General features: G+C 42.8%; 1 protein-coding gene across 3 annotated transcripts in view; it reads right to left on the bottom strand.

Annotated features, from left to right (window-relative positions):
• Positions 1 to 14,520, bottom strand: part of nlgn3a (neuroligin 3a) — a 117,514-nt gene that overhangs the window by 86,107 nt on the left and 16,887 nt on the right. Inside the window, exons 2-3 of one of the 3 annotated variants that reach the window (XM_068714524.1) lie at positions 6,230 to 6,934; positions 5,077 to 5,136 (exon numbers count right to left, since the gene is read on the bottom strand). In XM_068714524.1, coding sequence (XP_068570625.1) covers positions 5,077 to 5,136; positions 6,230 to 6,701 — 532 coding nt within the window. In that variant the 5' untranslated portion in view covers positions 6,702 to 6,934. Of the gene's footprint in view, positions 1 to 5,076; positions 5,137 to 6,229; positions 6,935 to 14,520 lie in introns of those variants that run through there. The other 2 variants (XM_068714525.1, XM_068714526.1) reach the window with 2 other exon arrangements.

The following is a 14,520-nucleotide window of genomic DNA, read 5'->3' as shown; positions in this document are numbered from 1 at the left end:
TTTTACATGAATAAACCAAAGCATGCACACACACACACACACGTGAAGATATAGAGTGTTGTGAGACCCTAGAGACTTCCTTGAATGAATTCAAAATTCACTCAATACATCGTGGAGGGGCTGAATGTTAACTGCCTTTCCTTTGCTGGAAAAAGGTTCGCTGACAATAGATAGGCCTCAGAGTTAAATATCAGAAAGGTCAGAATGTGGAAAGGGACTTAGTGAAATGTGAAATGTTGCAGCCTTGACAATTTAGAGCAGTTATATTCGGTCTCCAATCCTCAGGTGGCCATTTTTCTCTTTCAGAGTGCCTGGATCCGTCTCTCTTCCTGTCTCTCTGCTCTCCGTGTCTCTCTCTCTCTCTCTCTCTCTCTCTACCTCTTTCTGTGTCTGTCTCCATCTCTCTCAATCCGTCTCCCAGTGTAGAGGTTAAGGAACAGCTTGGGAGGGACACATAAGAGAGAATGATGGAGAATACAGCTAAAAGGTTAAGGAGGCTGTAATCCTGCAGTAAAGGACAGCCAAAACTCACACTGCGCTTCAGCTGTTCCCAAAATACAAAAAAAACAAATAGAAGGCAGCCAAGTTGTCTTTCTTCCTGTCTACAGCTCGATAATGGAAAGAGACATGTTTAACAGAGACCACAGGCTTCTGAGTACGGTGGCAGTCGAACACACTGGGGCCTCTTACCTCTGTTCTAGGTCCCTAATGAACCATTTATTCCCCATATTAGGGAAAAAAGACTACGCTGCACAAATATCTTACAGAAACAATCAAGACTCACCAGGCTTTCGGCTTCTTAATCTTCTGTAAGACGAAACAGTCATTTAAGTATCTGCTGCACCACAGTTGAATACTGTATGCATCATTACGCATTTCCGATGCATTCAACGCCATTGAAAGCCAGAACAATGCAGGTATGTAGCCTTCAAAACACCCCAAGGAAAGGCAAAACACAGCCAAAGGCAGTGAAGAAGAATACTGTTAGCAAGCAAACATGGATGTAAATTTTAAATATGAAAGGAATCGGCAAACAAATGCTCTCGAAGAACGTGTTGAACCTCGGGGATGCAACAATGCGTTTTGGTGAGAAATACTAAATGTGTAGATAACTTTTATTGGTTTACAAGTCAACTCCGTCAGGCGCCTTAACCTCCATGCCAAGTGTCAAAAATCCCAAAGATACCAAATATATTAGCCTGAATTGCAAGAGGATTTGTATAAAATGATGCATGTTATGGTGCAGCCATAAAATTTCAGATTTGTTAGGTCAATTTAAAGGACAAAATTAAAGGGAAATTAGGAATCAAGAACCTGGCTCTAAGCTAACAGAGATACCAGAATCAACAAATAAATTGTGTTTTCAATTTAACAGGGCTTTAAGACCCCACAGGCTGTCTCCTCTACTCCTTTTTACTTTGGGATAAACAAGAGAGATATTGAGCCTTGGATTGACTGGGGAAGCTGGACAGCACAGCGGCATGAGGCCTCTGAATAGGGACTTCCTGCTTGGGTCGCGTCTTGCATCTCAAGTTAGAGTGACTGGATCTGCCACTGGCTGGTTACAGCCCTCACTGGGGTCACAAACAGTCCCAGATAGATGATCACAGGAGATCATGGAAGTAATTTTCCGTCAAACAAAAGCAGACATCTGCTCTGTTTTCAAATCACACAAGCCAATATTTGTTCTCGTCTTCTTGGAAAGTTTTTTTGCGCTGTCTGCTTGGCGTACAGATTTCCTCGGCAGCACTCGGGGGTGGGGGGGGGGGGCAGCCCCTCCTTCCCCGCATGCAGGGTTGAGTCGGCCAACCGGCGGGCTTAACATGGTGTGTTAGTGACTGCCATGGCCCAGACACGGTCTCACCAGGATCGGGGCTCTGTCTTTCACAGCTCTCTAGCATCTGGAGTTCATCTGTTAAGATGGAAAAATGTCCAGTGTTTCTGCTCTGGGATACTTAATCTACAGGTTTGGCAACTGATGGGGCTGTTCAGTGCTGGCACTGGGCTGCGTAACACATGGCAGCCTGCTGCCTGTGAGGGCTGCATAAGAATGATATTTGAGTGGTCCAAATCAAGCCAAAATGTACAACAGATTTTGTTGCACTTATCTCAAATAGGCTCATGATGAGGGATGATTTTAGGAGTCAGGAAGTGTGATCTCAGAGTGTCTCTCGGAGGCTGTGTTATTCAGAGGGACCAGGTTGAAGGACTCTTAGGGCATTTTTTACAAGAGGGTTACGGGCGGTGAAACAGACATGCTGTAAAAAGCCCGTAGAAAATCATTTTTTCATCAAAAGCGCAGGAATTTACAGGTCTCTTTTAAAGTCTGTCAATCAACTTAACAACGTAAACCTTTTTTTAAAAGATAAAGATTGACCTCATCAAGGTGCGTCCTTGCAAAATTGACCCGTCTCGAGCCAATCCAGCGCTCTGAAGGCTGAATAGTGCTTAGCTGTGTCCCCCGCACATCATTACCCTTCTCTTCACTCCATTCACTCCGACTCAGAGAAGAGAAAATGACCGAGTGATAAAACCAAGGCTCCAATGTCTGCTGCTCTGTGCTCTGTGCGCGCACTATAAGGCCACTTCAGAGGGAGCAGTGGGCTACGGTGCTGATCTTGCAAATTAAGACTACCTATGAGGACATCTTGGACACACGGCACTGCACTAGTCAAGCAGGGGGAAGGGACGGCCATTCATTTAAATTGTATTTTAGTCAGTGCAAACAATAATCTGTTTCTGAACAAAGAGCAATGCACTGTTGATTTTGGACAAGCAAAATTAGCCGCACAAACAACCCCTAGCTCTGAATACCAACCAACCATACTGAAAATAGTTACATCTACTATAATTTGGTCTTGAGCCTTCCATTATTTTCTCAATGAGCGTGTCTTTGATCTTTTGTCAGGGCACTACTGTGCGGTTTAAGAGCTTTCCCCCTGTTTAATGGGGGAAAATGATCCACATCTTTGATATCAGCGCATTAAGTGGCTTCACAATGCCCAGTAGGATGGTAAAAGCACAGGATATATATGGCAGATTTTCTTAATAATTTTCAATCTCTAAGTAAGATGAGAATTATTTCTTCAAAACCAAATTCTACATATATATTCTTACCACCACTCTTCCAGATTTACACAGGCTCTACACTGTACAAATCATGGCATACTGGCTTCTTGTCTCATAAAACAGAAGAATCACGTGTGATGCATTTTACAAGGTTCGTGGGTGACGTACAATATCTTTCTCACTTGAAAAGCATCACCAGCACAACAAAGGTGCTTCACACGAGGTAAGAGGTCCATTTACTCCGCTCCTGTCACAACGGCATACTGTTGCTTGGCAACAATTACACAACTGTTTCATCAATAGTCAAATGCCCTTCTCCAGAGGAAGCACGTTCATAGATACAGATAGGTGTTATTACTGAATATGCACAGTGTGTGTATGACTCTACTGCCGTGTACAGGTCTCTATTGAAAGCATGGCAAAACTTTAAATACAAAACATATACCTCTAATTGTATGACCACTTTTATGGATCTGATTCAACTACTGAAATTAAAATATTTAATAAGAGCAGTTATTCCCGATTCAGGCTGAATTTGTCTAACAAGAATTTAACTTTCTTTTCAGAAACATTTAACCAAAACCAAAGTATAAGGCAGTGCTTACTTTGCCTAAGAAGGATAAATTATGCTTCATTTGCACTGCTAATTCAACATAAGCCAAGATTAGTAGAAGCACTTTAAAAAAACGGTGCAATTGAAATAAAAAAGAGTTTCCAGCAACCTTTGTGTTTAAAGCGACAGACGAACCATACAACAATCATCTTTCTGCACAAAAATGTGTCACAAAACCAACATATAAAACTTATGATAAACCGTTTTTCTCATTACCAAACATGGGGGGGATAATTGAAAAATTCCAAGTGGAAGGGGAATATTAAAGAGATATTTCTGTGTATATTTCACAACTGGGACTAATTCGGAAGCAGATGTGCCTGGAGGGCCAGTCTTTCTCTCACAAAATTGGTTTACCAAAGCAGAATGTATGAGTGCACAGAGTGAGGCCAATAGCTGCCTCTTGCCTCCATGGAAATCAACAGCAGAGGTCTCGCTGCTGAAACAGTATCTTTCCTGTGGAGCGAGATATGCTCCCTGTCTTAAGGCTACTCGTAAGGTCCTCAATTGCCTGCAGGCAGGCTGAGAGAATTAGTCCTCTGTTGTTACCAACAGTGAGATTTTAGCTGCTGCTAATGAAATTGGACTGCGTTTTGACGTGGCTCTGAGCATTTGCCACATGGATAGATGAAAGCTGTCATGCCAATAAAATACCCCACCAGCTTCTATTTGAACAATTGTGAATCATAAATTCAAGCGAGAGGTGGCCCTCCACTTTTTAGTGTAAATTTAATCAACGGCTGAGGCTCCGACGCTTTCAGGTGTCACGTTTGACAAATACTTCCAATAAGCTGGTGTCTTAAGTGCTGTCAGAGCCGTCTGAAACATGACTAAAGTTCTTTGCATACCGTCAGATTTTATCTTCTAGTGTTTCAAAGCAGCACTCATGCCTCTGATTTAATCAACAGTTGTATTTGAATTAAAGAGGATTACACTTTAAAACATGAACAAGCCATAAAATCATGTAAAAAAACAAATAAAATAGATGTTATTCTTAGACATCATGATCTATTGTTTGACAACGCGTCATTATTTATTTAGAGACCTGCATTTTCGCTTCTTGACACACACCCATAGCAAAACCACACTTCAGCATGCACACACACACACACACACACACACACACACACACACACACACACACACACACACGTGCAACACAACCACTCGCTCATCTCTTACACTCGTGTCAAGGTTGATCTGAGTCACAAGTCCCACGTTCATCCCAATTAGCACTTTGATTTGGGAGTTGACAGGTGGTGATATTGGCGGCTTTGGAAGGATGCACCCATCACTCTCCTCTCTCTTTCACTCTCTCAATTCCTCTCTTTCGTTCCGTGTTGGCTTTCTCTTTGTCTCTTTTTCCTTTTTTTTTTTTTTTTTTTTTTACATACCTCCTTTTCTACACATTTTCTTGTTGGGTTTCCTGGCACATTCCTTGGATATTCTTTTGACTGTAAAATGAATGGAAAAACTACAAAATAACAGAGAGCTCTGGAAAAGATCCCATGTGACATGCAACAACTCAGACTGAGTCAGACCCCCCCCCCTCCCTCACCCTCTTCACCCTCCTCCTCCCACCCTCCCAGTCATCATCAACAACAAGAACAACAACAGAGGACCTGTTGAGAAAGTAACTGGGGTGTTGCTGCAGAAATATTCCAAAATGGTGGAATGAATTTGCTGCATCCTGGGACACAGGAAGCCCATATTCACATGCACTTCTATTTAAGACCCATTACAGCCACACAGTAGGCAGAGAGGCTACATTTCCAACGTTTTGCAGTTCGCATTGTAATCTGATAAGTGAGAGTGTTATTTGACATTGCCCATTTGATTCTCAGAGCACTTAACATTTGAAGCCTTTTTTTCTGTGTGGGTCTCCTTCAAGTGGTGAAATAATGGTGGCCATTTAAAAGAGTCAACGTCAAGACATCTGAAACATGTGAGACTTTTAGTCACAGTGGAGCCCAATCTATTGTTTGCCTTTTGCACAAAACTTGCTGTTGCTTTTAGCTTTGTGCAAGGACAAACCGGATGAAGCAAGGAGAGTAAAGGGTCTTACATAGGTCAGGCTGATGCCACAGGCCTCTCGTGTACCAGACAGAATATTTCACCAACCCTACAGCAGTAGATCATTCACTTATGAGGCAGGCTACTAATCGCTAATGGCTAATATCCCCAGAACAGTCAAGACAGTGAGGGTAGGAAGGTGCACCAAGTATTTCCAATCTGCTCTTTGTATGATTAGATTTCTTTTGTTTTTTTTGGGTCATATTAATAAGTCATTTAGTCATCAAAAGAGGAACCTCTAACAGTGGCATGGAAAGGGAGAGTTGATGAAAAAACTAAATGAAGGATCAAGTCAAGATGGGAGGTTGAGATGATGGACACAGACACGGCATGCGCCACACAACAGGTCATGCTCCGCGCAAAAACACAGCGGTGACACAAAATTTAAGAGGAAAGACAGAGCGAGAAGGAGGCAAGAGACAAGAATAGTAGGAGGAGAGGTTAGGTTTCATCCTGTTTACTCGACGCACTCACCATCCTCAGTTGGAACATAGATGTTTAGATAAAGACAATCCTCGTGTTGATCCTGTATGTACGTAGTAACTATATCCAGGTTGAAGGTGAACCATATAGGCATCATGATCTCTGGCACAGCGTTGTGAATATTTTGGGGGCAGACGGGAGCAAAGTGAGTGGCGTTCTTGATCCCTGACCAGGAGGAAGGAGGCTCCGGGGGCAAAAAGCGTTTTTCTCCCACTGGGGAGGCGGCGTACGGAACCCCCAGATACTGGTCCACCGGCCCGAGAATCTCACTGGGCAGGGGCACCCTCACCCCTCGGAGTTTGCCATACTGCGTGTTCACAGTGGGGTGGTAGTTCTGACCTCTCACGGCCGGAAAGCACCAACAAAAACTTAACACCCACAAGGACACGCTGAAACCGGTGCAGCCGCCGGCACCGAGCCAGTTCTGCGAGGGGAGACGACCTCTCCTTGGAGAGAACCACATGGTCCTTGAGAGCGAGTGCGACTGTAATTGACCAACATACAAGCCGGGGCAACCCCCCCCCCCCCTCAGCGAAAAAACTTCCCACTCAGCCCTGCAGTCCAGCCACCTAAGGGACAGTCATCCGCTGGGATACTGGAGCCCGCCGGCTTGCAGACGAGGAGAAGCAGTCACGGTTACGCGGCGAGTTCCTGATTCACCGCCCTCTCTCCGTTCGTCAGATCTTCTATCCCGTGCTGCAAGAGAAGAGGACAGGAAAATTAATGACATTTCCCTGACAGCCCACCGGTTTTGCAGCTACCATTTTTAGTCAGTCATTTTTATTGACTTGTGGAGTTTTTCTCTGGTAGGACATTAAACAGCTCACATAAACATGACAGAGCTCTCGGTGCTATCATCAATCCACATAATCAAGAAGCTGCTTTTGACTTGGATATTGCAATTAACTGCCGGGCAACTTGTCAAGATGTTCCTAATAATGCTGATAGGACAAGTGACATGTGAAAGGCATCAACTGACAGTAGATACTTATTCTTCAAAGGCCAACATTTACTGTAATAGTGAATAGATTCACAATTTTTATTCTGTCATAAAACAAACGTCAGATGCCAGTGTGAACACTAAAACAGGTTAGCTGTAATATTTCCTCCCGTGCATATTGACCATTAAAAGATCCCACTCACGCCTAGATCACGCTACACAAATTAACCCCGGATTTTCCGCTCGCCGACAGTTTTTTAAGGCTCCCTGGTGAAAGCCACATCTGCATTGGCGTGTCGCTCACACATCGGCGCTCAAGTGCTATGTGTGAACTGTTCAAAGATGCGAGCAGAGAGTGTCGCCGGTGCATCGCAGACACAATCCAGATATCTAACAGGCTGAGTATCGGGACCTGTCGGGGAGCTGCAGCCAATGAGAGCATGAGACACGGGTTGAGCCGTTTTTGTGATAAAACATATTTTGGAGGCCAGACATACTCATTGGGGATTCCTCCTGGAGAAAGATCTTGTAGTGTGTGACCTTCTGTCGATGGTCAGTCATGTAGTGTGACAACCCCGACGACTTAAAGACTCCCGATTAAAAGACAGCATGTGTAGTGTGAACAGTACAGCGACCTCACGACTTTGAGAGTCGTGTGGTGTGAACTTGGCTTAACATGCTTCCAATGGAAGTGATGGAGGTCAGTGAAAAAATATATCTAAAAGTTTATGAGAATTCTGCAGTCTGAATGAGTCAAATCAAGTGGGTATCGTCCAAAGTTACAGCCTTTTTAGTTTCACTTTTAACAGACAGTGCAAAACTTTTCCTGTTGAGCTGCAGTGGGAGAATAGCAACAAAGAGAGAAGGGTTTTATAGTAAAAAGGCCCACTTGATTCAACTAACTCGAGAGTGCTGCAGCCTCATCATAACCGCAGATACACTTTAGAATGTATATTTGCAGAGAGATAGGACTGTGGATTTTGTCCTCCATCAATTCCATTGAAAACACATGAGGAATGGATATTAGTCCAGCATAAGCGGATGCTTTAAGATTATCTACATTTACAGGAAAGGCACCGCTAAAACCCATCAGCGGGAGTCATACACAAGCACATCATAACACGATGAAAAAAAGGCATGCCCTGTTTAATGTCATGCAGCATTTCCCTTTGGTTATAGATATGAACAAGGTAGAGTTTAAATGTCATCTCCCTTCTTGCTCCTACAACAAATCTCTTTTTGGGATAAACAGGAGGAGGGAGGATGTAGCTGCAGGCGGCACAGGTACCTCCAGCGGCAGCGCTGTAAATGCTAATCAACAGTCCCAGGGTGAACCTGTGGTGCCAGTGACAACACCTTCCCACACTGCCTGATCAATTTTCAATTTCTGTGGCTTAGGGTCCCCCTCAGCCTTGTGCGCCCACTGCAGTATTCACTCTAATAACAATGGAGAAGAAAAGCCAGCATTTAGAGGAGGATATTGCATTCCAAAATGACTGTGTAAATGATTTATAATGTATCAGCAGCCGTTGGAGGGCCACTAACCACTGATAGAAAGTAATCCCGACATTCCTGGAGGTGCCGTTATCGCTATGCAGCTTTCCCATTTGCTGCAGACGTTGATCAACAGAAAGCCTGCCTGGTGGAAGTTGTACATGGAAGCCCTCCCATACAGTACATATTGTAAATACTGCGGATGAGCCCACCTTCCCTGATACTTGTGCAAATGAAATGTGTGTGGTGGACTATTCCCCAGAGACTCGGCACACCGAGCACCTGCTAAGTCATAATACATGAAAAGCCATCCATATCCAATCCAGGGACTAAAAGGCATGCATTGCTGCGGGCTGGCAAAGGTTTCGAAATGCAGAAAAGTCACATTGAGAAAGTCCCTTCCGTGCTTACGAGGATCTCTCCAGCAGGAGCGGAAAACCTGGCAGACTTTACTGCCATATCCCCAACTTCAAATACTATATGCAGTATATTGTTAAAAGATAAATATATATTGTTAAAGACATATAGCATCGATCAGTGCCACATACCACAGCCTTTACAGCCTCTGCTAGAGTGAAATGCTTGAACCAAGATGGACCTTTATAAGAAAACACACCGCTCAAAAGAAAACACCTACAAACACCACAAAACACAACCAGTAATATATAAACCATATAATGCACTCTGTTCTTCTACTACTTCTAACTAATTCTGTTTAATACAACAGTCCTGCAATAAATCCCACCTACATGAAGGTTATACAGTAATGTTAAGCTTTTGTTGAAACTGTTTCAGAGAAGTGTTGATTAAACTTTATGGTCATTTTAGAAGCTGTAGTTTGTTGTGCTGTTGAATTATATTGCCTCATACTGAGAGGGTTTTCTAATAGTTTGTCCACCCATTCACATCCGCTCCATTTCTATCAAAAACCTATTCTCCGTATATCAGTGAGTAAATATTGGCAACACCATTCAGTATAATGCAATACAATTCAACAGAGCCATAAACTATAAAATGATCATGAAGCTGGTTCTGGAAGTAAAAGTCCCATTCATAGACAGCATGACATTATCCAGTTAAAATCATTATTAAAAGAGATTAAGAACATATCTGGTTCTTTGATAGAAAGTCAAGGGTTCAAGCCTGTGTACATAAAACATTGAGGGAAAAGTTAACTACTACTCCCAAGGTGCATTCCGGCAAGAAACATACAATCATGGAGCTTGAAATTCTGTGGAAGCTAAAAATTATTGCAGAATCTGAAGCTTAAATGAATTCACTCTTAGCTGCTCTGATTCGTGCCCCAGACGGGCCTTCTCTCCATGGCAACAGTAGCCAAGGCTCTTGGGTATTGTAATGTTTTGACCTGTCCTCTATGCTAAAAAATTACGGACAAAACAGGATTTCTCAGAAACAAATTTGATATAATGATGGCAATTACATACACACATACATAGAATCGTTACATCATCCGGGAGAGTCTTGTGTTTCTATGTTCAGTAACACTGAGAATATAGTTTAAAACCCTTTCATTCATACATTATAACATTATAACCTTAGTTAGAAAGTTCATTCCAATTCAGGTGAAAACTATAAAAAATGTTGCACTTGCTCTTGATGTATTTTTTAAATGAACATTTTCTACAAAAACAACAGAAACACTGCCGTGACCACTATGCCTGAAATGGTTTTAAAGAACCATTAAATGGGAACACAGAATGCTGGAGTCAGAAAATTACTAATGCTTAATTATCACCAACTGACGTCAAGAACTTCTTCAGAGAACGCTCAAAAAGTTACTTTCAGGCAATTAAATATATGTTCATGGGAGCATTATCTTTTTTCCATCTCTTACATGTTCTTTGTCCAACACCTGGTATTTATCGTCTGGATGTGCATGCTTTTGTAAAAAAAATAATAATAATAATAATTAACGCAGCATGGGGATAAACACTTCCTGAACTACAACATTAAAGTACCTTAAAAAACAAAGAAAAAAAGGCTATGACTGCATTTCTGATTGCTCTTCAAAAACTGTTTCAACATGAATTTAAACTTCTCATCACAGTTACGACCATGACATTCCATGTATTTGTCCACCGAGCAGAGACACAAGATTTTAAATTTCAAGTTTAACTGAGGCCATTCATGTTTAGATCTGCACACACAGCAGCAGAATACGTGTAATAACACTAATTCTTGTCGGGCTAAACTACATCAGGTCAAACTTTTTAATCAGGACACAGCAAGGACATAGGACAGTGTGATGGAGTGTGTGTGTGTGTGTGTTTAGAGGACACGCAGCACAGAGGACTTCATCTGTCTCCCCTCCAACAGCATCTCAGAGGTCCTCTCTGCTTTGATCTCTCTACCTGCTGAAGCACTGCCAAGGGAGGAACAGAGAGAGAGAGAGAGAAGGAGAGAGGGAGCGATTGCATGAGTTCTCCCTCATCATCCCAGAAATATTGATCGTCTCATCACCGTGGCCTTGCAGCCCATAATAAATACAACTAGGGTGATGGAGGCGGGGGGGAGGAGAGAAGGAGGAGAGAGGGGTGCCAAATCTAAGGGAGGTTATTAGCCCTTAATGCCAGACAGCACTCCACCAAGTACAAGCCGTTCAACACAATCCTCCCCAATTCTCTGGTCCCTGATTAGTAGGACATGTTCTGCCAGTCCAATCCCTGTTCATCAATATTTAAAAAGACGCCATTGGTACAACATGTGAGTTGTCCCCGTACAGATCCCATATTTAGAAGAAAATACATAAGACTTCATTCCTCTTTATTTTGGTCCGAGCCCACAGCCGTGTACGCTTATTGTAGAAGACCCTTTGTTCTCCTGCAGCGGAGAGATCTCTGCATCGCAATAAAAGTCTGAGCACAGAGCCAAATGTACTCCTACGCCCTGACATCCCTTAGAGGGAGGCTGAATGGGCTCCGTTAAAAAAAGGAACCAATAAGAGTTCTGAGTAGATGGAGTTTCTGACTCTCCCCACTATGTTATTATTGCAGCTAGACCGCAACAAAAGCATTCACAGGGCTGCATTAGTCCTCTGGAACATCTAACTTCAAATGAAGTGAGCCGTCCTGACCTGAGAGAGTGTAATCACTGATTACAAATGCTTCTGGTGCTGTTACATTATAACAAAAGGCCGAGAGTGCCATTATAGAAACGATAAGAGACAGGCAACAAGATAGGAAGCAGGAGACAGAAACCTATGTACCCGGGCGGTTACCTCGGCTGAACTCATTAAAATGTGAGAGGCAAATGCAAAAACTTCATTTAGTGTCTTCACCTCCCATTTGTGCTCCAGAAAGACACCAATCTACATCAGTGCGAAGGCTCCATTTTGAGACGGGATCAGCTGATGATAGGATTGCTCTCTGGCCTCTGAGTGTCAATAATGTGGAAATACATATCTGTAAATCGTCTGTTTACACGTGTTTATTTCAAATAGGCAAACATGGATTTCAGCACAGCAAAATCAATAATGAATGCACACACATCCGGCACGGCTCCCCTCGCACGCACGCTTTGTATATAAGCTCCTGGGCTTGATGAACAACAGCCCCGCCATATTAAATCAAGGAGATTGGCATGTTTCAGAAACAACATTCACAAAATGTCAAATCAAACCGCGGCTTCATGAGGCTCCTGCTGGGAACCAGTGGCACCATAACAGGGAGGGATGAGGGCCCACTCCTCCTTGCCTTTACTTTTTTTCCCGTCAGAGACAGAGCCTGTGCAGTCGTTATTACTTAGGAGATTTGGCATTAAATCAAGGACAAAGACGCAGCACATTCTGACTGCTAATCACCGCAGTGATGCCGGCATATTTCTAAAGAAGCAAAAGGGAGATGGTAAGGAATGACGGCGCCGCCGCTGTGGCCGCCTGCTAAGCCGTCCGTCTCCACCCCTTCTCCTGGCTGCCGGATAAATGCTGCCGCGAGTATCATTACCAGCCAAACGGCCGAGGAAACATGGAGAGGTGAGCTTGGCGGGCCAAATAAAGACAGATTCCAGGTGTTGAGATGAATTCTGTGGCTGCGCAGCAAATAAATAATGGCAATTCTCTTAACTGCTGACGGCGCTTGAAACAACTGTTTGCTCTTCGTGACTAAAATAATAGGGACAGATTTGATCTAGAAGTCCTAAAGCTGCAAGTCGAGGCAGTGGCCCGTCCCCACACCTATATTGCTTCTTTTTCTCTTCACCGGGTGAGCATGCCTCCGAGTGTCAGATACAGTTGAGGCAGTAATACGATATGTGTAACAATATGTGGGGGTAGAGGGATATTAATCAAAGCAAACTGACTCAATTAGATGGAAAAGGACTGGGGAGCCTACATACAAAAAAAAAGATAAATAAAGAAATTTCCCCAACAGTTCATCATCCTAACTCCTATCGATCCACTGCAGCATCCCACTAGACACTCCTTCTGGGGAAAAAAACTCAAACTAGCTAATCACTCAAGCAGCCCACAGGGATTCCTTGAGAAACCGCAGGGGCAAGTATTGGGTCCGTCTCTAATCTAGCCGTATGTAAACACATTAAGGCTTTACACATGGCATACTCATTATCCACCCTCCCACAGATGCCGTTTGCAGAGTGGGATCTGTTCTCTTGACGAAGTGTTTCGTGTGCATTTTCTATCACCCTGCCAACGCAGCTCCAAAGTGCTGCTACCGAAAGAGCACAAGGCGAGGATGGCCTCTGTTGTGTTTTTAGAAGTAACCAAATCGTGAAACAAAGAAACTCTAATAAAAAAGGGTTAATTTTGTTCATTTTACACATTTCACATCATCCATCACAAACTATTTCATCTAACAATATCTAGGCTATGTAGTTACATCTCTGCATTAGTATTACACATAGATATACTATACATTTTGGGCATGTCCTTATCTACACTGACAGTTTGGCTCTACGATTGGCCGTCTGGTCAGAATTCTAGTAACTCCTGAGTTTTTATCGAGCACCACCATGAGTTTAAAGGTTTTTAGAGAAGTATTTTGACATGAAATGGTTGGAAAGAAATTTCTGTTCCCCACAGTATGAACTGTAATAACTTTGGTGAAACCCAGACTTTTTATCTAGCACCATCATGAGGTCAAAATTTCGATTTTTGTCCAATATTTGTATGTACTTATATGATCTATACCCAAATACCTGCAACACAAATGACATTCCCATCAGCATCAGCTGTACTTTGTGTTCAGTACTTTGGCAAATAATAATGTAATAACACGCTGAACTAAGATGGTGAAAATGTTAAACAATATACCTGCTGTAAATCAGCATGTTAGCACTGTTAGCATACTGACTTTTGCATTTAGCTCAACACACCTCTGTGCAAGCACAGCCTCACGGAGATGCTAGCATGGCATGGCAGTAGACTGTTTATTCAATTCAATATACAAAGCGTCAAATTATAACAAAGGTTATCTTTAGACCCTTTTCATATAGAGCAGGTCTAGACAGAACTGTATAATTTACAGGGACCTAATATTCCCTTATGAACCAGCACTGGGGCAACAGGCGCACAACAAAGAAAGTCCCCTTTAACGGGTGGACACCTGGCGCATTGCTATTTTACTGCCAGATTCAGCCAATCAGAGAAGTGAGCAGTTTTCTGCAGAGAAAATGTTTTTCTGAAACGTTAAACGTCAACAAAATGGATTAATACAAAATATTAACATATAGACAGAGATATGTAACTGGTCAAAAATGTTCTCGATGGTAAACAAATTTACATTTAACATCCAAAGTGCTGAATTAATGAGTAACTTCACACTATGTGTTTTTAAGCTATAAACTAAAATATATGACTGTACTGTGAGGAAAC

This window comes from Cebidichthys violaceus, unplaced genomic scaffold (assembly GCF_023349555.1).
Source record: "Cebidichthys violaceus isolate CVI_PGR_0920_01 unplaced genomic scaffold, fCebVio1.0.p SCAF_2, whole genome shotgun sequence".
NCBI classification, from domain to species: Eukaryota; Metazoa; Chordata; class Actinopteri; order Perciformes; family Stichaeidae; genus Cebidichthys; species Cebidichthys violaceus.
This window is presented reverse-complemented; position numbering and strand designations above follow the sequence as displayed.